Source organism: Prinia subflava, chromosome 11, assembly GCF_021018805.1.
Source record: "Prinia subflava isolate CZ2003 ecotype Zambia chromosome 11, Cam_Psub_1.2, whole genome shotgun sequence".
In the NCBI taxonomy this organism is placed as follows: Eukaryota; Metazoa; Chordata; class Aves; order Passeriformes; family Cisticolidae; genus Prinia; species Prinia subflava.
The window spans coordinates 16,542,878-16,568,184 of NC_086257.1; the positions used below are offsets into that span (position 1 = coordinate 16,542,878).

General features: G+C 53.7%; 2 protein-coding genes across 2 annotated transcripts in view; one reads left to right on the forward strand and one right to left on the reverse strand.

Annotated features, from left to right (window-relative positions):
* Nucleotides 1-5,586: 5,586 nt before the first annotated feature.
* On the reverse strand, nucleotides 5,587-9,400 carry NPPC (natriuretic peptide C). Its single transcript, XM_063407991.1, has 3 exons — nucleotides 9,146-9,400; nucleotides 7,440-7,737; nucleotides 5,587-6,039 (listed from the first exon to the last, which is right to left on the reverse strand). The coding sequence occupies exons 1-2, from the start codon at nucleotides 9,236-9,238 to the stop codon at nucleotides 7,453-7,455; spliced, it is 378 nt and encodes a 125-aa protein (XP_063264061.1). The 5' UTR covers nucleotides 9,239-9,400; the 3' UTR covers nucleotides 5,587-6,039; nucleotides 7,440-7,452.
* A 10,660-nt stretch (nucleotides 9,401-20,060) lies between these two features.
* DIS3L2 (DIS3 like 3'-5' exoribonuclease 2) overlaps nucleotides 20,061-25,307 on the forward strand; it is a 180,675-nt gene continuing 175,428 nt past the window's right edge. The window contains 2 exon segments of the mRNA XM_063408228.1: nucleotides 20,061-20,149; nucleotides 22,500-23,216. Coding sequence (XP_063264298.1) covers nucleotides 22,520-23,216 — 697 coding nt within the window. The 5' untranslated portion in view covers nucleotides 20,061-20,149; nucleotides 22,500-22,519.

Here is a 25,307-nt window from a genome sequence, read left to right on the forward strand (position 1 = left end):
AAACCACACAAGCCCACCCCTGCAAGTAAAACAGTCCAAACTCGTGCATTTGTGGGGCTGTTGATGGTGGGAATTGTTATTTTTGCTCTGAGCCTGTTGCAAACTGCAATGCAGAAAAACAACCTTGCTCTTTATTATTCTAAATAATGGGGAAATGGAGAAATCTAAGAGCCTGCCCCACAAATACAATAGACTCAGATAGCCCCATCTCAGGCACCTGGTCACAGAGTTTCCTGTTGTTTTTTTTCTACCCCACTAAGTCCTCTATAACACCTGACCTAACGCAGGGGAACCAAAACCCGAGTCTGCATAGCCTATTTTTGTGTAATCTGAGAGAGAGTAACCCAGGGGCATCAAGAAAGGTAAATTAAAGTTTAGAGAGATCTCAGTTCCTCAATACTTCAACTTATATTCTTAATACGGAATTTTAGCCTGACAGTCTGACTGAATTCCTCAGCAGAGTTTTTAGGAATATGTCATTGTTTCATTCTGCTCCATGATGAAAGTCCGTGTCTCTCAGGGACTGTTGACATTTTGCTGATAGTTTCTCAAGTTTGGCCCTCCCACAGAGCTCCCAGAGGTAAGTGATTGTACTCTGTAAAGAGAGTGTGTGTTTAGCCCCTAGCCTGGGCTGACCCTGCCCCTCAGTGTCCCCGTGGTGCTGCTCCCCTCTCCACTGGTCAGCCAGGCAAAGGAATGGGCAGAGCAGCACTTTGCTCCCTGTCTGTGAGTCCACAGGCACAGATGCTTCTTTGTGCAGTGTGTACATCTCATGACATGCCTCACTGCAAACTGCCCAAGTGTGGTAGCTGTGACCACGTTCTTTTCTTGTTGATAAGAAAAGATGTCCCTGCTCAAGTGAACGTGCACACTGGAAATTCCAGCAGTAATGGGATGCCATAAGGTCATTTAACAGTCCTGTAATATGTATTTCCCCACAGAGCACAAAAGAATTTGTGCCAGCAGTCCTTGCTTGCTCTAATTCTAGTAGAAGATGGGACACACTCACACATCTCCAGATTTCCAAGGAGCCTTTGGAATACCTGTATCATTAGGGTGTTTTGAAATCACACAATACCTCTGTGTTTCCAGAAGAGCTGATGCTGGAAAGCAAAGCCTCGCTCCATCAGCGATCAGCCTCTTTGTGAGTATTTGGAGTTTGTCTGACCAGAGGCTGTATGTTCATGGGTATGAGGTTTGGAAGTAGTGCTCTCTCGCCCTCCAGACTCTTCCCAAAGAGGCTGTTTATCTCACCAGCCCTCCTGCTTCACTCCCTGTCTCATGATTAGCACAGTCCTGAGGCTGCTCTGTGCTGATGCAGTAAGTAACGTCTCGGTGTTTCATTGTCACCTTCTCAGCTGTTAGAGAGCACCAGCTCCTTCAGGATCACCTGCCAGCTGTGGTGCTGTACCCTTTACATCACGACTCTGAGATGGCAGACAAGCCAGGTGGGTAGGCATTGCTCCTCAGAGCTGTTCTGCATCTCAGGAGGCACAGGCTGTAGCCTGGCTTAGCATAAAGGAAACAAGGACAAGGACAGTGTTGGAAATAAGGGGCAAAGCACAGAGCTGTGTCTTCTTCCAGCTCTGCTGCAGCTGCAGAGAGCAACCTTGGGCAGATCAGTTCCTCTGCAGCTGCATTTCCCAGGACAGCCTTGCTCCTGTCACAGGGTTTTGGTCTGGCTGGGGACAGGTTGGTTGCTGATGGAGTTGAAGAAGACGCCTGTGCGGTAGGGGGGAAGTCTTACAGCTTTTAAGCTTTTCTAGAAGTCATCTTCCTTTTAAGTAGCATACCCTTCTTTTCTCCTGATGCAGATAAGGTGGTCCATTGTGGGACTGTCAGCTTGGAGTATTATGGGTAATATACCAGGTTAATTATGGAGGGGCAGGAAAAATAGCCTGTGCAGTTTTGAACAATATCAAAGGGATGCTACCTAATGATTTTCCTATTAGCTCTTTTCCCAACCTGCCAGAGTTGCTGCAGAAGTGTCATTTACAAAGGCAGTTTGCAACTCATTACCCTGGATTTCCACTGTAGTTCTGCTCCAGAGAGTGTGGGCTTTTGCTGCATGCCCCAACCTAATGAATTGCCTGATTCGGTTAGTGCTGCCATCCCTCCTGACAAGGTTAGTTGCTGACTGACAGGAAGGGGCCTGAATTCAATTCCCTCCTTGTTTTTAACTCACGCTTGTGTCAGGTGCAGGCTCCCTCTGGAAGTTGCCCTGTGATCCCTTCCCTTTGCTTTTCTGCATTCTGAGGGAAGCAGCCCATACTTGGAGAAGTCCTGGAGCAAGCAGCAGGGGCATGTGTGTTGCTGCCCCTGGCAGTCCCTGCTCCATGCCTCCAGTCCCTTTCCAGATGGAAAATTCCTTTGCTCTTCTGCTCTGAGATTCTGGGCTTCTCTTTTTCTTCATTGCTTTGGGATTTGCTGTCACCTGAGCTGGGCTTTGTAACCCTTCAGCAATAAGTACCTGGGAAAAGTTGCATGAATGGTACCAGGGAGAAACATGCAATATGGGCTGGGGGAACAGAACTGCTTTCCCAGACATTAAAAGGCAACAATGTCCCTGTTGTGAGTGCTCCAAGGTCTGCTCCAGCCTGTTTGGGCTTTGCCAGGCACAACAGCACTGGAGGAAGCTCTTTGTCCTTTTTCACTAGAGAGCTGTGTGCTTTTTCAGGCTGGGAGCCTATGGCTCAACTCCTGTTAGGAATTGCTCCTGGAGAGGAGAAATCAAGGCTGTTCCTACCTCATGTCACAAGTGTTCCCATTTGGAAGCTAAATTATCTACTGCTCATTCAGCTGGTGGTGCAGGAAATGTGTAGGTCCCATGAGTGCAAATTTGACCTGAGTATGGGCAGGAGAGCCTGGGACTCCTGCTCCCCTCACTTTCAGGTGTCTGTACACACCTCTGCTAAAGGTCATTGCCTGAGACTGGTTGAGATATCAGATGCCACCTCCTGAGACTGCACCTTGCATCCAGAAAAACTGTTGATCACTTATGCTGTCTGGGCTGGGATGTAGCAGGGGAATTTTTCAGGCCTGGCCATGGGATGTTGTGAGGATCTGACCTAGCTGGCCCACAGGGGAGGCAGTGATGTGAGATGAATTTGTTTTTGCTGCACAAGATGCCTCCTTGCCTCTTAATTAGATTCCTGTGGCCCCTCTTTCTTGCTGCCCTTGTTTTCTACTAAGCCCCTGTCAGGGAGACCCAGTTGTGGCCATTTCTGGTGATTGCTGTGTTCTAATGAGCCACTTCTGATTCCCATTCTTGCTTGTCCAGTGAAGCAGGAAAGTGCTCATCGGTGCTCTGAGAACTGACCTCTGGCAGTGCCACTCTCTGCTTATTAAACCCACTGCTCTGGCTGTGCCACAGAGGGGTTGGGCTTGAATGGATCTGAGCTTTCCCAAGTGTTCTTTCACCCCTGAGTGCTGCCTTCTCTCTTGCACATCAGCTCCACCACACATGGGCACGATATTCCTGTCCTGCTGGTGGGAGTCCACATCCTGAGGGACAGGGTGGCTTATCCCTGATCAGACCAGATGCAGCAAAGCAAGGAACCAAGTTGTTATCCGCTCCCTCTGCACCAGGAGCTCTAGCTCTGATTGCTCTTCTCTGCCAAGCTAATGGCCTTTTGCCATACAGCTTTGCCCTTGCACTTTCCCAGGAAGCCCAGTGATGGAAGGGACCCATGCTGTGGGCTGTGCTTTTTCTCTTGGACAATGCTGCTGAGGAGAAATGGGAATCCAGACTGTACCTGACCCCAGGCTGTGATCATCTATCTCCCAACCTTATCTCAGGTTCTGCCTTACTTACGTGGTCAAATTGTGTGGATTGAATTCCTGAGACTGAGTCACTGCTGCTGTGTTGAGGACAATCCCTCTGTCACCAGGCAAGTGGTTTTATTTCAGCTCTGGCTTGCAGCAAAAAGCCAAAACTTGAAGGGGAATTGTCCCTACCTTGTCACTCTGTCATGATCACTTACTCTGGCTTCATGCTCAAGGACCCTGAATGGGACCTGCAGCACCACCTTCTTACACCTCTGTTCAGACCTGGCTGTGCATGGTCTGCACAGTTAGCAATTCCTTATTGTCCTTCAGGTTTCCTGGGTGACAGCAGACAATCCCCTCTAATGGGCATCTCTTTAGGAGCTCCTGATACAGCCCCTCCTTCCCCATAGAGATGTGTGGAGCTGCAAGGGCGACCTTTACAGGTGTATTTGCCTTTACAGAGCCCTGACAGTGGGTTGTTGTTCCCTATGGGAGCTGCCACTTTCCCATCCTGCCTTTCTCCCTGCCAGGGTCTTGATTTTGTTCCTCATAGGCAACACCTTACATGGTCCATCAGCTGCTGCTCCCCGTCCAGCTGGACCCTGTGGGCACTGTGAGGTGGGTGCCTGTCTGTGATGGAGGCTGTGCTCATGCAAGGTCAGAAACGTCCCCTGTGCACTCCTAACCTCATGAGCTGTTGGGTGTCTGGATGAATCCTCTTGTTCTGTGCACCCAGTGTTCTGTCAGAGCTGGGGTGAGTCTGGCTGGAGGTTTCTATGGTTTCCTGGTGGTTGCTAAGGAAAAGGATCGCTTTGCCTCTGGGTCTTGGTGACTTTCTTTTTGCCCTGTCCTAGGCACCGGAGCCCAGCAGAACATAATGCTCGTTGTTTCCCAGCCCACTACAATGGCCAGGGCATAATTTGTGACTCCTGTCACGGCTGGGCCGGGTGCCTGCCACTCTCTTTTTTTCTAAGGCCTCTTTGAAGAATGAGACCAAAGAGCCTTCAAGCAGGAGTTTGCATGTTTACTGCACTCCCCGCCCCCTCGCTTGCTGTTTTCTTTAGAGCTCCAAGTCATTTTAACAATTTATTTCATGCACTTTACATAGCAAGAAGCTGCAGCAACAGCTGTGTCCATGAATCCTTACAGCAGCTCTCGGTATATTTTGGTCTGTCTACGTATTGTCCCTGTCTCCATTAAATAAATCTCTGCTGGAGGAAGGGACTTTACAGCTTAGTGGCAAAGGGCTGGAAAATGGGAATATCAACAAGACACTTAGTGAGCCTCTGGATCCTGGACTAGCAGTGCCTCTGGCACAAAGCTCTGCTCCCACCAGCGCAGATCCAGCGCGGGCTCTCTGTTGCTGCCAGCGGGGACGGCGTCTCCATCCGGCACCAGTGATGGAGCCGGAGTCACGGGCTGCAGCTGGGACTGGAAGCGGTTAAAGCACGTGTGGGACAGATGCTGCCCTTGTCACACTGCTGTCCATCCAGGGCTGGGCTGCTGGCCGTGCTGGGCTCATTTCCACGGGTGCCATTTGGAATCTGGGCATGGATGTGCTGCCCGAGGCTGTGTGCTCTCGCAGAGAGCTCAGCTGGGGTCTGCAGAGTCTTGCGGCTTCAGTCCATCACAGCATCACAGGATTTGGCACAAGTTTACTTTTGCGTATGGGATCAAAGCTTAAAATATCAGCTGGCCTTTCTCTCACTCCTGACTTTTCTAAAACATCTGAACAATTTCTTCTTTAGCTCTGTTAAAACCAATCAACCCAACATTTAAATTGTTTGTGAATTTGATAAATAAAGACAGGTTACAAAATGCCACACGGAATGATTTTTTTTTTAAGTTTTTCAACTACTTAGGACAAAAAATGTTACAATGCTTGACTTTTCATTTAGTTACATAAATAATTTTTTTATAAATATCTCTTTATAAACAATATATAAATAGCTTTACAACATAAATACATTTATGCATGACATGAATTTACAAACAGCAATGTTATACAGCTGGCTTCATCAGTCTCTTGGAAAAGCACTGTCCCTTGTCTCAGTGAGTGTTTGTATATATAATATATATAAGATAAAGAGCACTTGTTAAAAAAATAACAAAACCAAAACAGTTGGTGCCATGACTCCTCGTACCAAAAAGAAAAAGACAGCCACATGTTTTGTCCATTCCAAGGGGGTCTGTGCTTCTCTAGGTGTTGCCGGGGGGAAGGCCGTGCGTGGCCGTGCGTGGTAGGAAAAAGTGGACTACGGATTCAAAGCCCTGTGAGGAACAAGAACAAAGTGCCCATTAGTACTTGCCATGCAGCACCCCTTACCCATCCCCAGCCACAACCCCTGCCAAAGTAACCGTAGCCTGGGGCTGGGGGATGCTGGACTCAGCAGAAGATGTCCCTGAGCTTTTTGCTTGTGCTAAAGCAAGTGAGAAGTGCACCCTTTGCTTTCTGTCTGGTGTTCAGGGCAGAGGCTGAGGGAAGCTGCTGCTCCTCCTGCCCTTGTATCTGTTGGAGGTTTTTTCTTGTTCTGATGGGTTTAGTGAGAGAGAGTGGATGTGACCTGCCTGCATGGGGTATGTGTGTTCCTCTTGGAGCCCTGAGCTGGCAATACTTGGTGATACTGAGGAGTCTCTGAATGAGGGAGGAGAAAAACAGCACTCATCCCTCCAGGACAGGCTGTAGACCAGCACTGGCATCCTGTAGGCACCTTTGGGTTGTGCTGTTCCCATCGCTCTGCAGAGCAGCAGGATGCTGCCCAGTTATGTTACTGCAGGGCCGGACATGTCCCATGTCCCTGTCTCTGGGGCAGTGCTGTGCCATGGGAGGAAGAACGAATGGCCCAGGCTGCAGTGGTAAGTTCTCCCGAAGTGTGAGTTCATCTGTGTGTGTCCTGCTGGCAGGGCCAGGCCAGAACAGTGCCTCACTGTCCCCAGCACCTGCAGGGAGACCTGGCAGGGGAGGCACGGCCGTGTTTCTCCCAAACCCATCACTGTGGAGAGGACACATTCCTTCGCCCATTGGTTGCTATGCAGTGGCTGTGAAGCACCGTGGGAAGAACTTTTCTCAGCTTCCCATCACTTGCTCAGATACAAAGCTGCAGTTAGGAAAGTGCTACTCATGGCTGTCACCACACCTAGAAGACACCTGGGGAACTTATGTATTGTTTTTTCCTTAAATTCAAAGCTCTGGTGCATGGCTGAGACAGGAGCCTCACTAACTCTCCAACTGCAGGCACACAGGTACCCTGCCCTCCTAGCACCTATCCGTAGGTCACCTAAGTGTGTCAAGCACCGGGGGCAGCTGGAGCATGTGGCTGCACTGGAGCTCTTCCTGCATCCTCCCCGGAGCTTACGGGTCTAGGTCAGCTTAGGGGGAATCTAGTTTGACCTGCTGCGGGAGCAGCTGGGGTCTCTGACCCTGCTGCAGGGCAAAGGAGCAGGAGCGCCGGTGGATTCCAGACAGGAGTGTAATAAAGCCAACTTTGGGGTCCTCCTCTTTGCCCGTCAGCAAAGCCGAGGGTTGCGATGCTCAGCGGTATGAACACCTGCAGTCCGGTCCGCTGGCATCTCGCGTTCGCAGGGCAGCGCATCTTCCGCACGCCCCGCGGCACCGCAGCGCGGCTCCCCGGCCCCATCCCGGCCCCATCCCGGCCCGGCCGCGCACTCACCGCCAGGGGTCCCTCAGCATCCGAGGCCGCTCATGGCGCCGATGCGATCCAGCTTGAGCCCGAAGCAGCCCTTGCCCAGGCCCTTCTTGTGCAGGCCCTTGTGGCGGCGGCCCGGCGGGTCCTGCAGCAGCCGCGCCCAGCCCGTCCGCGGCCGCGCCTCGGCCCGCGCCTCCCGCGCCTCCCGCGGGCCCGAGCCGCCGGCGCCGCCGCTCCGCTCCTTCTCCCGCTCCTTGTCCCGCTCCGCCGCCTCGGGCGGACCCGCTGCCGCTGCCGCCGCCGCTGCCGACCCGCGGGAGGCCTGTGGGGAGGAGAGGGTCAGAGCGCTGTGGTCCCCAGCGATCCCTTTTAGTTTTGGGGACCCCCTGTAAGGGACGCGCAGAGGAGTCGGTGTATCCCCTCTCCGATGCAAACTCGCGATTGGATCTGTGCCCGGCAGTGCAATCCATCACCCCGCGGCTGTGCCCAGGGCATCTTCTCCCCTCCCTAAATCTGTGCTCCCTTTCCTGGGGTCAGAGCATCCCCCTGACCCACACCATAGCGGTGCCTTCCTGCCCCGGGCACTGCATGTCCACACCGCCCCTCCAAAGGGCTGGTGGTGCTGCATCCCTCAGCTGAGCTGCTGTCACTATCCTGTCGTCCCATCCCGTCCCCCCACCTACCCATAATCTGAAGGGGCCCGAAAGCTGGTAGGTCCTTTCCTTTCAGACCCCTTCGGTCACTGCATCCCTCACCGATTTTCACATTATGGGGAGGGGTCCTGCCCCACAGCTCTCCCTGCATCCCTCCCTTGCAGAGTGTCCCCAGCAGCGGTGGAGAGATCAGGATTCCTCTTCCCTGCTGCTCCCTCCCCTAGTTAATACTCTCTGTGTCCCCCCAGTCCTCCAGTTCTGACCCACAATTAGAGGGACACACCTCCTTCCTTACTGTCCCCCCATCTCCCAGGCCTTCCATCTCTCCCCCTGCTCAGAGCTGCTGCCCACCAAGCTCTGGAAATGTTCATCCTCATTCATTTTCCCAACATCCCTCCATATCAACACTTTTTCTTCAGCCCGCACCCCAGTGCCTTGCAGGGACACCACCACTCCTGTCCCGCTGCTGTTCTGGGGCACTCCTCAGACCATGTCCCCATCTCTGTGCCCAGACATTGGGGCAGTGCCACCCAGTGTCGGTGGCCTCGGGCACATCCCTCCTCCTCAGCATCTCGGCACAACCAGGTCCCTGGGACACGCTCATTTGGGGCGCCCCTTCCCCACGGGACACGCGGGGAGGGGGCGCACACCTCAGCGCCCCTGCCCGGCCTGTCCGGTCAGGACTGCCCGGACGGGGGGCTCCGGTCTAGCCCCCCGTCCCCCCGTGCACCTGCTGCCTGCCCCGCTCCGGCTCTGCTCCCCCTCCCCGTGCCCGGCACGGAGGGGTCCCCAGGGTGACTCCGGGGACCGGACCGCCACCTCCCCTGCCCCGATCCCGCGGGCTGCGGGGCACACCGCGTCCCACTCCAGCTCTGCTTTGGGGCTGATGTCCCCGGGCGTTCGGGACAGCCTGCAGAAGCAGGGAGTCCCCCTTGCAGTCAAACAGCCCACGCGGAGAGAAGAACCCCTCGTTGCACTGGATCTGGCACCCCACAGTCACCCCCGTCCCCCCCTGCGCCGTCAGACCCTGAGCGGGACCGGGAGAGAAGGAAGAGCCGGGGAAAGCTCCAGCCGTACCTTCTGTGGGAGCTGAGACGCCGGCTTCGCCTCCAGCCTGACGGAGAGCAGCGCGAGTAAAAGTCCACCAGCCAGCAAGGGTGAGATCTGCATCCTGCGGGGCCGAGCTGGAGGGGGCTCGGGGGCAGCGGGGAGCCGAGGGCAGCCCCGGGGAGAGGACGGGACCGACGGGAGTCAAAGTTCGGAGCGGAGCCCCGAGGTCCCTCCTGCCGCCTGCGAAGTGCCGAGCTAGTGAACTTGGGCTGCTTTCTGCTTCATTCATTTTATAACCCAACCTGCTCGGTGATGTCATCTAAATACCCAGGTCCAACCCGGTCTGCACTCCACAATAGCAGGAATTCAAAGTGGGGGGTGGTGGTATCCCCTCTCCCCTGGCAGTAATAAATGACACAAGACAACCAGCTCCGGGAGCTGCAGACCCGAAAGCGAGATCGGGGGGCACTTGGCTTGATGCCCCCGCCTCCCCCAAACGCCCCCGGACCCCGCTGCAAAGTCCTGCCCTGCCCTTGCCGGCTGCCCCACGGCCCCGGCACTCCCGCGCTGCCCTGCTGACCTCCCGCTGAACAACACGGGCCAGGCGGGGGGGTGGTCCCGGAGCGGGATTCATCCCAAAAGACAGGAAAGAGTCAAAAAACATTTTATTTTTTTTTTAAATTTTGTTTTCATTTTTCCCCCCACATTCAGGATAAAATCAGAAACTCTGCATCCAAGGTCCCTGCTTGGCAGGAGCAGGGCCACTGCCCTCCGTGACAGGGACACTGGGGACATAAAGGGATGGAGGGGGCAGTGGTGCTTCTTGAGGGCACCTAAGTGGGTCTCGGCTCAGGGGGGCTGACCTGCTCTCTCTGCTTTTGTGAGGGTCTGTATGGTGTTCCTGGCCCTGGAGATGGGGACACTTTTCAAGCGCCCTGGGGATGTTCTCTGCAGGGCACAGTCGGTGTCACAGGGTCCCTTCTGGGGACAGGACCTCACTGGCTGACCCACTGCAGGGCTGGGCAGCCTGGCCTCCCTCTGACCTGCTCCTGGAGCCAGAGGGCACAGGAGAAAGATGTGATCCTGGGATTAACCCCAGTGGATCACAGGGCCTCTGAGGAGGAATCCTTTCCCTTTGCCTGGCTGGCAGGGCAGGATTTGTGCCTCTGCTGCTGCTGGGGCTGGCACTGGGCAGCTCTGGAGCTCTGCTGGCTTTTTGCTGATGGAGCTGAGCATCATCCCTGGCCCTCTGTCTGGGGGAATGCTCTTACTGGCATGAGGCCAGAGGAAAGACACCTCTTTCTTTGCAGAAGCATCCAGGGTTGGGTTGCATTAAGCTGGATTTGCACCCCAAATCCTTTCCCTGAGACCAGGGAAACATTCTCTGCTCTTCCCCCTGTCCCTGGGGTCTGTTCCAGTCTGGTCCTTTCCTCCTGCTCTGTATCCTGGTTTTTCTGGGTTCTGCTGCTCCACAAATCTCTGGGGAGCTGCCCCTGCTGGGGGACCATGGCTCTTTGGGGGTCTGTAGTATCCCTGCTCAGGAACAGGGAGATGTTTCCTCCTCCACAGCCCGGGCTACTGGGCACGGGACACTTCCAACGAGATTGGCTTTTCTGCTTCGTGTGAATGGGAGCTGGAAGGAGAAGGTCTCGGTGTTTTTTCCATTGTGCCTGCCAGGTGGAGACAACTTGGACTTTTTTGAGTGTGAAGCTGTGCTTGGGCACTTGTCTGCCTGCAGGCAGAGCAAAGTGATGGAGTCGGGATTAGAGCCGACCCCGGGTGCCAGAGAGCCGTGGGTGCAGGCAAGGAGCAGAGAGAGGCCCCTTCTCTCGGGGTTCAGTCCTTGTCCCACACGAAGTGTAGCTGGAATGTGACAGCTAGCCTGCCCAGGGTGCAAGGAATGGCGGGCTCTGCACCACTACCCCCATCAGGAAGGCTTCTGCAGGGGAAAGGGGAGCAGCAGCTGAGCCCTGGGTCTCCACACGCTGGGGATATCGGGGTGTCCGAGGCCACCAGCAGCCCAGCAGCCCCCACAGAATCCTGCCATCACCGTCCTGGTTGTGCTGGCTCCTGCCCTGATGCTGGGAGCTGATCCTGCCCCGTGGCTTCTCCCGGTGGACCCGGGATGGGGAAGGCGAGAGGCAGATGGCTGCGGAGAAATGTCCCAGTGTGGGCAGGAGGGGCCGCCCCGCTTGCCACCAGTCCCGCTCGCAGTTCGTGGGGTCGGTAGTGGAGCTGCCCCAGCAGCCCTCGCCCCGGAGGATTAGAGCATCACCACAAATGCCACAACGCGGTCAGGTCTCAGCCAGCGCCTGCCCGCAGGAGGCTCTTCCCTGCCCTAGGCTCTCACTAGCGTGGTTTTCATTAGTGTGTTTTCTTTGTCACACTGTGCAGAGCCTCGGGTTTGAGGGGGGGAGAGGGGGGGCCGTGCTTTATAAATCCAATTAGTCTTGTTATTCAAATTACTCTGCCGAAGTCAGAGCCGGGCGCACACAAAGCCTTAACTCAAACCAGATCGGATCCGCTGGGGTGGCCAAAGCTCAAAGGGGGGAGCAGAGGTGTGCACAAAGGGTTAAGAGCATGAAACCCTTTTGCCTGGTGGGGTGGGGGCCTGAAAGCTTTTAACCCTTAAAGGGATGGGCCTTCATTAGCGCACAGCCCTGTGGGATGATCACCCAGGAAAAGAACTGGCAGACTCAGGGCATGTGTGGAAAATGAGAAGTGGAGAGATAGGGCTGGGCTCACAGGGGTCTTCCCTGGGCATTGGGGAGAAAAGAGGGTCCTGCAAGCTGCACAAGGAGGTATGGAGACCTGTGGGGCGGGCTGGAGGGGGTGACACCTCACCCCATTGCACCCAGGGGCACAAAGAGAGCCAGGAGGAGAGAAGGGCACCAGGGCTGGCCTGTCCCTGAGAAATACCATTGTTGAACCTGGATTATGGGGAATGGGCTGCTGTGGGGATAAAAATGGGGAGATGCTGCTGAACCTTGGGGAAGTGGGGTGAGCCCTGAGCATGGGGACTTCTGGTGTGTAGGAAGTGGGGAAGGGAGCAGAGGCTGTTGTGTGTGAGAGAGGGCACACACGTCCCTTGTCTGAGGATGGAGAGGGATTCATCGAAGTATGACCACTGCCACCATGATTTGGAGAGTGGGAGGAGATGGGTCATGGGGATCTGTGTGACAGCAGCATGGAGTGTTGTGGCCCCACCACCAGGAAGGGTGAGGCTGCATCCTGCTGGGCAGCAGTGGGGCCCTGGCTCTCCTGGCTGAAATTAGGAGCCAGGTTCCAGGCACCTTCTGGAGGATGATGTCAAAAAAGTTCACAGGATAGAAATGTGGACTCAAGTCTGAAGTAAGCTGCTACTGTAGCAGTGAACAGCCAGTGATCCATCTCCTTTTTCTTCAACTCACTTAATCCTTAGGGAACGTTTCTTATTGATTTGGGAAATCACTAGCCAGATTTATGTCTCTTCTGGTGCCTTGGGCCAGGAGAGCATTTCCTGACCAAGAGATGGATAACCCTAGGATGAGGATTTTTCAGCTGATGCCATGTGAAAGCCAATCATCCCTTTTCAAAAAGAGACATCAGAAGGCTGAGTGCATGTGATGGTGATGCCAGTGGCTGACGTTTTCCCATAACCAGCGGCCAACCCAAGGAGCTGCTGGTTAAGAACCATCCCAGGTGGTGGGATGGAGGAGGTACATAGATGGAGCAGCTATTGGGATAAGGGACCTACTTGCCCTCCAGCACAGCCACCAACTACCAGTCCCCAGGAACATGATGTTTGCTGTGTTCACCATGAATATGTCACCAAGGGTTTGATGTGCCACAACAGGAGTTTTTACAGCTGGTTTTCGTGTTGTTTTTTTTTTTTTTTTACAGGTTTAAAGTACCTCTCTAGGGGTCTGACAATAGCCAGCTCAGTAAGAAGCAGTTTGAAGAGAGATTTCGATTTTGATTATTGGGATGGGTGAGCAGCCTCTGGTGCATGCAGGGGACTATCACCTCTGTGGTGATGTGCCTCCTGACGATGATTTGAAGAGAGCTTTCCTGGGGAGTAACTCTGTAGCCCCTGAGGCAGGAGCACTGTCCAGCAGCTCAGACCTGGCACCTACTAGCCCCCAGCCCCAGCAGCCACCAGGTTGTCATGAGGATGGGGTGGCTCCACACACTGGGGCGTGATGCTCCTGGGGTGCTGTCTGAAACACTGATGGAGATTTTGGCCTGTTTGAACATTCCCATGTTTGTTTTGGATGCTGCTGCTGAATGAGGCATTACAGGAAACACTACATGATTTTGCACTTTCCCCTTTCTCCTTAGGGTCTCCTTTGGAAGAGAGCTCTGGCTGAGCATACAGGCATGGCCAGTATCCCCTGTTCCCAAACTGGGACGGTGATGGGGAGACACCCCACAGAGCTGCCCTAATGGGGCAGGCAAGAATGGAGCTACACGTGCTGCAAGGGTCAGAGACCAAGAGGGCTTCCCTGTCCCTCCCAAAGCCTCCCAGAGTGGCAAAGATGAGGGGAAGAGGACAAGCTCCAGGCAGAAACTCTCAGGTCTTTGCTGGTGAAGTGCTGGTATCCTGACAGGCACAGTGTGTTTTTGTGTTTTTCCCCCAGGGCTTTGCCTTTTGGGATTTGCCATTTCTCTTGGGCTTCCGAGGATGCTACAGTCTCCTCCTGATATTCTGGGTGTTTTTCCCAGGGCTATAATGGGATGTCTGTGCTCCAGAGCTGGGATGCCTCACTGCTTTGGTGGGAGCAGGAACACAGTGTCTCAGAGTTTTGTTGAATGTCAATAAAATTAAGCAATTCTAACGCACGGGTGACTCCACACCATGAGCCTCCCTCTGCATCAGTCCTCAGAGGATAAGAATTGCACTGCCTCCAGCTCCTGGCAGCCTCAGCTCTGCAGCTGATGTAGGGGCAGGTTGTGGGGATTTTCCAAGCTAAATGCCACAGTTGCCTTTGTCCTCTTTTTTCCAGATGCCTTTCCCCCAGAAATGGGGGCCTGGCACTGTTTCACCCACAGCTTTGTGGTCCCAACATCATCCCAGGCTTGTTGGTTTTGGCACTGAGCATCCCTTTGGGAATAGGAACTGCCTGAACGTGTGATGGACCAGAAAGGCCCCAGAATGAGTTACTGATATCACATTCATCCCTGCAGGGAGCCATGCCATATGCAGATCCTGAGAAAAGATCCAACAGGCCTGTGGGGATGGACCCCCAGCCTGTATCCAGGGAATCTCCATCCCAGTGGTGGAGCTGGGTGCCCCCACTGCCTCGAGGGGTGGATGTCTGTGCCCTCCTGTGCTACGTGCACAGCCAGGCCTGAGCAGGTCCTCACTAGCCCCATGGCTCTGGCAGCAGCACACGTCCTGGCTCGGCAGGAGCCTCTTCCACCTGGTTTGGCTCTGCAAGCCCCTCTCATCCTCAAAAAAGGCCTCAGCAGCAGCTCCCTTGCAGCCCCCCTGCCAGACACAAACACCCTGCAGCTCCTCTGAACTGGCTTCCTGGGAACCCAGGTGGTGGGAAGTCCCTTTTGGTGTCTGTTCCTCAGGGCAAAACTTCTGGGCTTCCCCAGTGTCTCCTGGAACCCCTGGATGTGGGAAACCCAGGGGAGTGTTGGGATGCAGAGACAGGTATGTGCTGGTCTTGGCAGTGCTGGTGGTCAAGCCTTTGACTTCCCAAAAGGAAGTGATCCCACTGTGATCCCACTGAAGTCAAGTCTGGGCCTTTTGCCTTTTTTTTTTTTTTTTTCCTTTTTGGGAGGGAGCTTTTGCAGGTGCCAGTTGAGGAGCACTGAATGACCCTGGCTGGGACAAGGGGGCTGGCATTGGGAGAGGAAGATTTCAGCACCACGAATGGTGGGGCAGCCTTGTGGAGATGACAAAGGTCTGGCTGGGTTTTGGCCCTGCCCGGGAGCAGCTGAGGTGGCTCCTGTGGCCGGGGAGCGCTGCCGGCTGCAGGGGCTCACGGTGGCCCCGCTGCCACCCCTCAGCAGCCGCTGTGGACGTGCAGGGCTCCACAGCCCTAACCTTTAGCAACCAGACAGAATAACAATGCCCGGCCTGCTGAGGCATAATGGCCGGTGTTTGCTTGAGATACAAAGGCACCGAGCTTTCACATGAGGTAATACTGATAAGTTCTGCTCTCATTCAGTGCCCCGCCCGCCAGACTCAGCGGGGCAGGCAGCAGCCCCTGCCTGCCTTCCCTGAGCTGCTGGGACGTGCCCCCAGACCCTTCGGCCCATGGTCCCCACTGGAGCATTGCCCCCCTTGCCCTCGTGTGCTGTCCCCACTCATCACCCATCTCCAAAGTGGTCCCCATGGGGGCTGTTCCAGTCTCATCCTGGTATGCGGAGTGGGAGATGCAGGGGTGGGGATGAGGGCTCATGGAGTGAGTCCCCAGCCCTGGGACTGCACAGCAGTGTGGTTCCTTGGTTCCTGCGTTTCTGGAAAGTATCTTTTCCACCTTCCTGGGTGCATCAGAAGAGGTTTGAACTCACTGTACCTCCCCTGCCCCGTGTGCCCCGACCCCCTCTGTTCCCCAGCCCTGCTGCCCACAAGCTCAGTAAGTGCAGGGCAGCTCCTTTCCCAAATTTCCTGATGTGACCTGTGGAGCTTTGGTGTCATCCATAGCCATTTTAAGCACCTTTGGGAGGCTCAGTCCTGCCACTGGAAGGCCTTCCACACTGAAAACTGAGGGATATGTCATAAAAGAGATTTGACCATTGCAACATGCAGAACTACTGAGGAAGAGACTTAAAGGTATCCAAAAGAAAAATCCAGGTGACCTCAATTAAATCAGTTGTGAGGCACTAACCCTGCTCCTACCCTGGCTTCTCACCTCCTTCCTCCACTGCCTCCTTCACCCACTTCTTGTCTGCCTGTCCCTCTTTGCTGGGGTCTAGCTCTCTCTTCCTTGACTGGACAAACAAAGCCAAGCCAGACCTTGCCCCCTGCCTGGGGTGAGTTGCAGATATTCCTCCAGGCAATGAAGGAGATGGGAACCCATCAGTCCTGATCTTGGCTGGCATGTTTCCCAACCAGAGGTATGGAGGGCTCAGGAGAAGGCTGGAGAAGCTGAAGGACGGGTGGGGCAAGACCACATGTGTTGTGACACAGCAGATGGTATCTGCTGTGGAGAGATGGTTTTTGGCTTATTTATGGTAATAAATCTGTCGCACTCCCCTTTATCCTCCCTGAGCATGGCTTATGTCCTCCGGCCAAGTGCCCAGATGACTCCCAGTGCCTGAGACACATCAAAAGAGAGACTCAGGCTTAATGCTGGGTTCTACTGCTGCAATCAAGACATTTCCAAGGGTGCTCAGAGGCTCCAGAGCAAACTCGCAGCCCTGCTTTGCCTTTGAGCACATCCTTCTGCCATGTGGGTCTCTCCTGCAGACAACAGCAGGGGGGCAGAGGCAGAGCACCCTGCTGCCCTCCATCCCTCTGCCATGGCTTGAAACCTGAAATATTGTGAGAGGCAACCTTTGGGTTTGCAGGGGTGGCATTTCTGTGTGCGGGAAGCGGATGGAGGTGTCAGAGGAACTGCTCTGCTCCCATCCAGGGTTCCCCTTGTTGAGTCATCTCAGGGTGGCTCCATCCCCTTGGCCATTCACTCCTGATTAACACTGATGTAAACGAGTGCCGGGCGGGCCCTCACTGCTCACTGAAACCACAGGCAGAGCAGCCAAAGCCTTTGTAAGCGGGGAGCTCCAGGCCCAGGAGCCATGTGGTGCTCTCACCTCGGCTGAGGTGCTGCAACACGTTCCAGCTTCCAAGTCGGGAAGCAGCTACCAGTTACTGCCCGGGGGAAGATGGTGAGATAATCCTGTGCTGTGGGAAAGCAAGCCAGGGCACCGGGCTGGGCTTGCTGCTACAAGACCCCAGGAAATGAGAGTGCAGGGGAAAAATCTGCTCAGGGACCTTTCTCTTCTAGAAAGCCCAGGAGATGCCATAGAGGGTCATGGAAGCAGCAGTGAGGCAATGGCTCCTTTCTGTTCAGCAGCCATGAGGATGGTGTGGATGGAAGATGGAGCCAAAGGTGAGACTGAAGCAGTCCAGCCCTTCCCTGGGAGGGATTGTGTTTGAGATCCTGCATGAGGCACCAGCTTGCTGTGATGTTGGCACCTGACCTCTTCCAAAGGGTGTGAAGGATGAGCATGCAGCTGATCCCAGCCACTCAGAATCTTTTATGTGCTCATGGGGCACTGGGAGGGAGACATGGATTTCCTGTAACTCTCATTTGTCTGGATCAGTGATGATGTAGAGCAGAAGAGGGCATAAACACAGGCCCCGTCCCGTGGAGAAGACCAGATTCCCCAGTCCCTGGCTGCTACCAGGAGAGCAGGGCTGAGAAATGCTCTGCTGGCCCTCTGGACATCGTGGCCCCTTGTGCAGCAGGGCCCCAGCTGGAGGCAGGAGGTGAGGGTGACAGAGCATCCAGCCATGGAGCCGTGTCCTTCTCGCCAAAACCTAACACCACACCAGCCACAGCCCCAGCGCCCGCAGCGGCACCACCAAATACCGGATCCTCCCCGCTGCCTCCCTGGCTGTGGAAGGCCCAGGGCAGGCTGAAGTCACTGCTGATGGTGGCACCACATGGTGCAGGGGGCAGCCTGGCCAAGCTCCCAGCTTGGCTTCATCCCCACTGGGGTGAAGAAGAGCAGAGACACAGTGTGAATCAGTGACGTGGAGAGGAGCTGCTGCTCCCACCGGGCTGGCACTGGGAGGGGGACAGTGGGGCTGGAGGCCCTGGGTCCCCCCCCATCCCTGCTCTCCTCCATGCAGCAAGGGCAGCCTGAATGGATGGCATGGGTCAGCCCTGAAGAGCTGGGGATGTGCCACTGCCCTGCCTTCACAGAGCAGGTGCCAAATACCTTGCTGTATCAGCAGTCAGGAGAGCAGGAGGAAGCAGGGGAGCACACGTTCTCCCTCTGACAGGGGGATCCCATGTGGCCATGCTACCCATGGGGCCAGCTCCAGCAGAAACAGTCTGTCCCCTCTGTCTGTGGGTCCCGTGGGAGCAGCTGCTGTGTGACTGGTGGCTCTGTTGAAACAGAGGATGGCTGCTGGCTTCCTCTTGGCCAGCATGGGGCAACCCGCTGCCTCCCAGCCATGCCAGGGCAGAGCTGAGTCCTCACTCTCCTCCTTGGGGTGGCCAGAGCTGCCAGGGTGGGGCAGCCGATGAGCTGGCACCAGTGCCAGCAGACCGTGGGCAGAGGCTGCTGGCTCTGCATGGTTCATGCAAACGAGACACTGCCTTTGCTAGTGGCATCCTGGCACTGGGGCGGATGTGACTGTCCTCGTGCAGGCAGGTCTGTGCTTGCTGCCCTTGGTCCACAGCAAAAGCCCGGGACTTTCTCAGGGCAGGTCCCTCGACCCACCTGAGGGCTGGAGCTGGAGTGGTCTGGGCTTGCCATGGCTTCGTGGAAGCCCAGCAGTGCTGGCTGTGGGAATGGCTGAGGGGCCAGGTTGTGTTTGGTGATGCTGCACCCTGAGCAGGTGTGGCCTCGTGGTGTTTAGAGGTGACTGACACCAGGCAATGTGCACTCTGATCTGCAGGATGTAGGCAGGATGAAGATTAAGGACCATGGGGCCGGCATCTTCCCCATCCTAAATGAAGGGGCAGCATGGATGTCTGCTCATATGTTCCTTCAACACGAACACTAAACAGAGCCTTTCCCCATCAGAACCCTGCACAGAGACACCAGTTCAGGTCCTTTTGGATCCTTCCTCCATCTATTGAGTGCATTCTCCAGGCAGACAGCTCAAATGGGATTGACTGGGGGTGCCATGAGGACAGTTTATTACTCTCCAAGTTTTCTCCTGGTTGAAATTCTTTGGCAAACACAGCCTGAGTTTGTAACACCAGGGTGACCAAACCACATACTCTCAGTCAGTCAGAGCCTGGGTCTGACTGCTATAAAGCCTTGTGAGAGGTCTGTGGTCACAGAAAGAGGAGGTAATAAAAGTGTCAGCTCTTGACTCTTGTCTCATGCTTTAATGTCACCCTCTGATCCACAGGCTCTGACTTGTCCTGGAGGAGGTCAGGCCACTGCTGCTCAGCACCAAGGGCTGGTCACTGCTTGGGTGCTGTCATATGGGCGAGCAGGGGATCATCAGTTTGCCTGCTGCCCAGCTTCCAGTGCCAGGGGAGCAGGAAAAGCCCAGGGAACAGGATCCCAGAGAGCTCAGGGAACAGGATCCCAGGGAGCTCAGGGAACAGGATCCCAGGGAGCTCAGGGAACAGGATCCTGCAGCCTGCTCTTCTCTGCAGTGCAGGTGAGGCCATGTAGGTGTTGAAGGAGATTTCCCCACGGGGCTGTTGGAGTTACAGATGCTTGCAAAGCTGTGAGTTTCCTCGGGGACAACACCAGATTCAGATCTTTACAACAACAGATCAGCTAACCTGTGCTTTTTTTCACTGATCTGGCTACAAATCTGGCTGAAGCTGGAGCAACCCATCCCAGGAGGCTGCACTGGCCCCGGCTGGATGCAGGTGGCTGCCAAAGAACCCCAGGGCTCCCAGTGCATGCCAAAGAACCCCAGGGCTCCCGGTGGCTGCCAAAGAACCCCAAGGCTCCCGGTGGCTGCAAACCGGGCGGGCTGGGGCAGCCCGGGTAGGGCGGCAGCACCTCCTGCCTCCCACGTCCCCGCGATGCCCCAGCTCAGCCCGCCGTGGGCTCCCACCCTCACACACTGTGCCTGGTCGAGAGGAGCCCACGGCTGCCTGGAGGGTCCCCTTCCCCCCGGAGAGCCCGGGGACCTCCCCCCAGCGCAGGGAGCGGGGCTGCGACACCCGAACCCCGCCCGGGCTCCCCCCGCCCGCTCTGTCCCGGCGGGTGCGGAGCGAGCGCTTCGCGCTGAGCCCTTGTGGGCCCCGCCGCGACCCGTAGGCGCCGCTGCCCCGGAAGCGGACGGGGCGCTGGGACATTCAAACGGAGCGGAGCGGCCGCGGCGCCGGTGAGCGGGGCGGGGGTCGGGAGCGGGGCCGGGACGGGGACCAGGACCGGGACCAGGACCGGGTAAGGGAGAACGGACAGCGGAGCCCGGCCCGGCGGCGCTCAGCCCGGTCAGCCCGGTGGCAGCGCCGGCGCAGCCGGGCCCGCGGTTCGCTGTCCCGTGCGGCCGCTCCGGGCCCGGCAGGAGCGCGCTGGCGGCCCGGGCCGCGCTCCGAGGAGTCGGGGCCGCCTGGCAGGAGAGGCGGCGGGGCAGGGTCTACTCCTGGTGCCCAGGGTGCGCGGGTTCTGTGCTGCCGGAGCTGGAGCGTTGGCTGGGGAGTTGGACACGCGGGGGGCGTGTGATGGAGGCCGGGGGTGATCCTCACAACCAGCCGGGGGACAACAACAGGGGCGGTTTTCTTCCTGGGGCCAGCTCAGCGAGTGTCCTCCCTCTGTGTGTCCATCCTGGCGTTTCACTCGTCCTCATCACCGTGCCCAGGCAGGGTAGATGTACCTGTACCCACCTCTGCCTTCCCTCTGCTCTCTTGGGGATATTTCAATTCCTGCTTGCCCGGAGAAGACTAATAATGAAATTGTGGTGCATAGGGGCTTGTATCGTTTTCAGTGCTGCACTTGCTGACTGGTAACGTGATTAAAGTTGTAGAAATTATAGTGAAGGCAAGCTGTGAATATTTGTTCTTTACTGGTAAACAAAGATGACAAATTCCTGTCTCCTGGAACCAAACCATTGTTTGGAGAGTGGTCTCATTGGCTTTTATAAATGTTATCTGCTTCTGTTGCACTGGCAACAGGAGAAGGTGACGTACAAAGAAAGCCCTTGTAGACCTACCCGTGTGTGTGTTGTAATAGTTTGGTAGCAGGTCAGTCTGTTAGAAGAGTTTAGCTATTGGCCAGCACCAATGGAAAATCTTAGGAACAAGAATCACAAACCACATAAAGAATTTTTCCTATTTGCTCAGGGATTTTTAATTTTTGCTCTGCATTGTGAGGGCTGCTCACATCCGTGCTCAATTACCTAAGTAAATCCCGGTGCAATGCGCATTGTTTCTCCAAAAGGGCCGGAGCAGGCGCGCTGAGGAGGAGCTGGCTCTGCAGCCCTGCTGGATAATGCCCCATTCCCAGGCAGGGTGTGCTTGGAGGAGACTGCCTGGGTGCTTCTCCTCTGTGCAACAGCACCAAAAGGGAGAAGAGGGCTGAGTAAGGGCAAAGAAAAATTCCAAGCATGGTGGGAGTACGGAAGCGAATATAAATTTCACTTTTGCTGATCTGTGTATTCTGTCCTGCCAACATCCCCTGGAGAAGGGAAGGGAGAGGTTTAACAGGCAGTATCTTTTATTTAACCTTAGAGTCCAGTGCCCCACGGTTCTGGGATAGCAGAGATGACAGTGAGCCCTGAAATTCTTCTTCTACCAGTTGGGGTGAGATTCAGCTGTTCAACTTCAAACTTGTCCTGAAGTGAAAAGAGGCATTTTTATGAAAACATGCAGAAGCTGGCAGTTGCACTGGGCTCCATTATCAAGAAATTCTTACATTCTTTGATTTTACATACAGCAAAAATCATTGCTATATCCTGTTTATACCTATAATTTACCTCAAAGTAGCTGAGCATAATTTAATAGATTGTTTTGCTCCAAAAGTTTAAAAGCTAAAGTACCTGAAAAAGGCTTGAAAGATGCTTGATCTGCTTAAGTTTCATACTCATGCAGCAAAGGTGGAGATGTCATACCATCTACAGAAACTGGTGCTGGATGGAGCAGCAGCCAGTGTGTCTCAGTAAGAATTAGGAGCTCTTGGAAGATAATTACTATTTTACTTCTGTTGCACTGGGAGGGAGTTCAAGGCAAAAAAGACAAGCTGAAATGGGTAGTCATGGTGTTTGAAGGAACTGTCCTGTACAATGGAGAAGTGTCAGTCACTGTGGGAGGAAGGTGACAGGCAATGTTCACTTTTGACAGCAACAGTGAAGCACTTCAGTAAGGATGCAGTTATTTTTGAGGACTCCAGGCTGGTCATGACAAGATTTTGCTTCTGATAACCACTAAACTGATGCTTCTGGTGTAGTTTGTCAGTTGCTGCTTTAATTTTCGTAGCTTTTTCAAAGGCAAGGAAGAGCAGATTAAAGGAATCCTGTGTATTTGGGGTGGGACAAAATCCCAAATGTTTTATGTGGTATGTGGGCAGGTATAGTTTATGGATTGTGGTCACTCCTAGGTTATGGACAGGGATTTGGTGCAGGGCAGATGTTGAGTACATTGTGAAACCCCTTCCCCACACTGGAGTGATTTACAAACCCAGAATTCCTTTCCTGCAAAAAATTTACACTTTTGTGTCTTTTGTTGTAATCAGTTATTTGACGTTTTGTTTCAGGAAAATAAACCTTTTTTCCTCTGTGTGTGTTTCTAACCCTGTGAAGTTTGGGCCTTTCACTGTGCTATGGATCAACTGGGGCGTGTGAGGAGTCCAGGCTCTGCCCAGGGCGCCAAGGAGGGGCTGAGCAGGGCGGCTGCCCCCCAGAAGAACGCGTACGCCAGGCTCCTGCAAAAGCACCACAGCGGCCGCTTCCAGTCCTACCTGAACCACATCGCACAGAGGATGCAGCTGGAGGAAGGCTTCTGCAACGACCCCAGCCTGGATCTGGACCTGCCTCTGAGGAGAGGCCTGGTGAAGGAGAATCCAGCCAGGAACGGGATAAACATGCACAGCTATTCACCAGTCAGAACATCTCACCTGGAACAGCCCCTGCCTGGGTTTGAGAACGACAAACCCCAGAGTGCTCTGAACAGATGTCCTCTTAAAAAAAATGCCATTGTTAGTCCAGAGGGAGACTTGGAGGTAGAGGAAGAATACCATGTGTATCAGCGTGGAGCTGCATCTGGCTTTTTAAATGTGAGTGACAGCCCTGGTGGGAGAGCATCAAACAGCCTGAGGCACCGAGGGGCTCTGCAGAAATCCTCTGGTTCTGACGAGAGGGAGGAGGAGGACACGTGGAGGAAGAAGCATAAGAAACGAGGCAGATGTCCTGCCAACGCTGATACAGCAGCTGGACACTTGTTGACTGAACAGTTTGGTGAGGATGTGCTGGCAATGAATGCCAGAAAGAACAGTCACTTGTCTCCAGGTCAAGTCCAAGGTGAGTTCACTGATGAATTGTTTGGTCCATTTGCTACAGTTACTATGGAATTGGATGCAATATGTTAGTCATGAATGAGTTAATAGGACCCGTCCTGCTCTGTCCGAGTTAATCCACCTGTGGGTTGGTTACCTGTGGGTGGCTCTGTTCTGGTTTACAAGTAAGCCATGTGGCATGTGCAGATGCCTTCATGTGGAGCCAACTTGTTGTTGGCAGGACCTAATGGCAGGATCTGATTCCCTGGTCTAAACCCTGTGATTGTGGCTGTGCTGCTTCCAGGATCAGCTCAGGTCTAGAAGAGCCCAATTTCTGTGGTGTAGAGTCCAAATGAGTAAGACCACTGGATCTGAGCTGACTCAGGGCAGAGTAAGGCTTTTCTTTGCATTGCTTCTTTGAATCTGGAGTGTTGGTTTGCTTTTGGTCCAGGTAAATCGAGTACTCAGGGGCTAAGGTGTTTGTATAATAGCCAATTCCTGATGGAAGGTGTTGACTCCAGGAAATTTTGCTGTTGGTAACAAGGAGACCACATTTTGCAGTACTAAAGTAAATGTGCCTCTTAAATGTGACCTTCAAGGCAAAAAGCCTACTTAGGGACATAAGTAAAATTTTTATTAAAAGAGCCCCAGAACACAGCATGAACAAGGAACCAAAGCCAGAGAGTTTAAATTTCATTTCTCAGTGTAATGGGTTAAAATTTTCTCTGAATGTTATTTATGCTGAAATACTTTGATAGCCTGATCTTATGAGCTACTACTGAAGGAACTCATAAATGTCACCATGTTAAATTCTCTGTAACAAGTAGAAAAGAGATCGATTTCTCAGCTGGATAAGATCAGCCTGAGGCCTATCACAACTCTTGAACTGAAAATCAAATAACTGTTTAGCTAAATCAGTCTTAAAAACCAAGCCCTAAGACTCAAGAGGGGCAAGTAATATGCTTTTTTCTGGGTTATTTTTGAGATTGTGGCGATACATAATGTGCTAAAGTTGGTAAACTTCTGTGACTTCTTGCAAGATTGATAAAAGATAGAGATTTAATGCAGATTATGGTAAAATTTGTTGATGAGCTTGATTTTTGGGAGGGCTTTTTTTACATGGTTCATTGTAACACTATTTGTTGTGCTAGCCTGTCACAATAGACTTCACTTCCTTCAGCTTTTGAAGCATAGGAAGAGCAGATGACAGATGAAGACTCTCAGAGGCATACAGTTTATATCCAGGAAAATTACAGGTGGCTACACGGATAAAATAAAAATAGCCTGGCTTTCAAAAGCAAACACCCCCAGTGGCCTCTTGCTCTGGCTGGAAGTGGGGTTGCATGAACCCTTTGAAAACTGCTTGTTTGTTTAGTGTAAACACTTAAAGCAGAACACGTTGACCCTTGTGTTTGATTTCCCAGGTGGAAAACTCACACTGTGGGAAAGATTATTGGAAAGTTATTTGCTCAATAGTGACACCTTTCCTCTTCTTTCCCCTGCATGCCTCCCTAGCCACCCTCCTGTGTAGCTGTAACTGGTTACCCTCGAGAATACTTGTTGGGATGTGCAAACAGTTTCTTGGGGAGGAAAGAAACAGGAAAAAAAAAAGTCACTTGTTTCAGAGAAGTCTATTCTGCTGTTCAGTCTGAGTATATTTTAGGACTCTTGTTTAAGTGAAATGAAGATTTTGCACTAGGCAAGTGCTTAGGTATAAGAACTTACACATCACAGTATCGGATTAATATTTTCTCACTTCAAAGCTTGTATTTCTCTCTTGATGCTGATATAAGTCACATTATTTTGCATAGGCAGGTGTCTGGTTTGATCAGTTTAAATCAAGGTTTGTGAAGCTGTGATGGCAAGAATTGCTTCTGCCATAGCAGCAAGGCGTATCATCTTTTCAGGAGTGACATTTCCTCACAAATTAGCTCTCTTCAGACTGCTGTAGGCTTTCCAAAAGGCTCTTTGAGCTAATCTCAAAGGCAAGCATCTCTCTTTATACCATTTCATTTCATTGTCCTCTTCTTAACAGCTCTTCAGCTCAGGCTTAGCCCTGGTGGGGTTTGCAATGACCCTAAAATTGACAGAGCTAATAGTGAAGGCAGATAGTGAT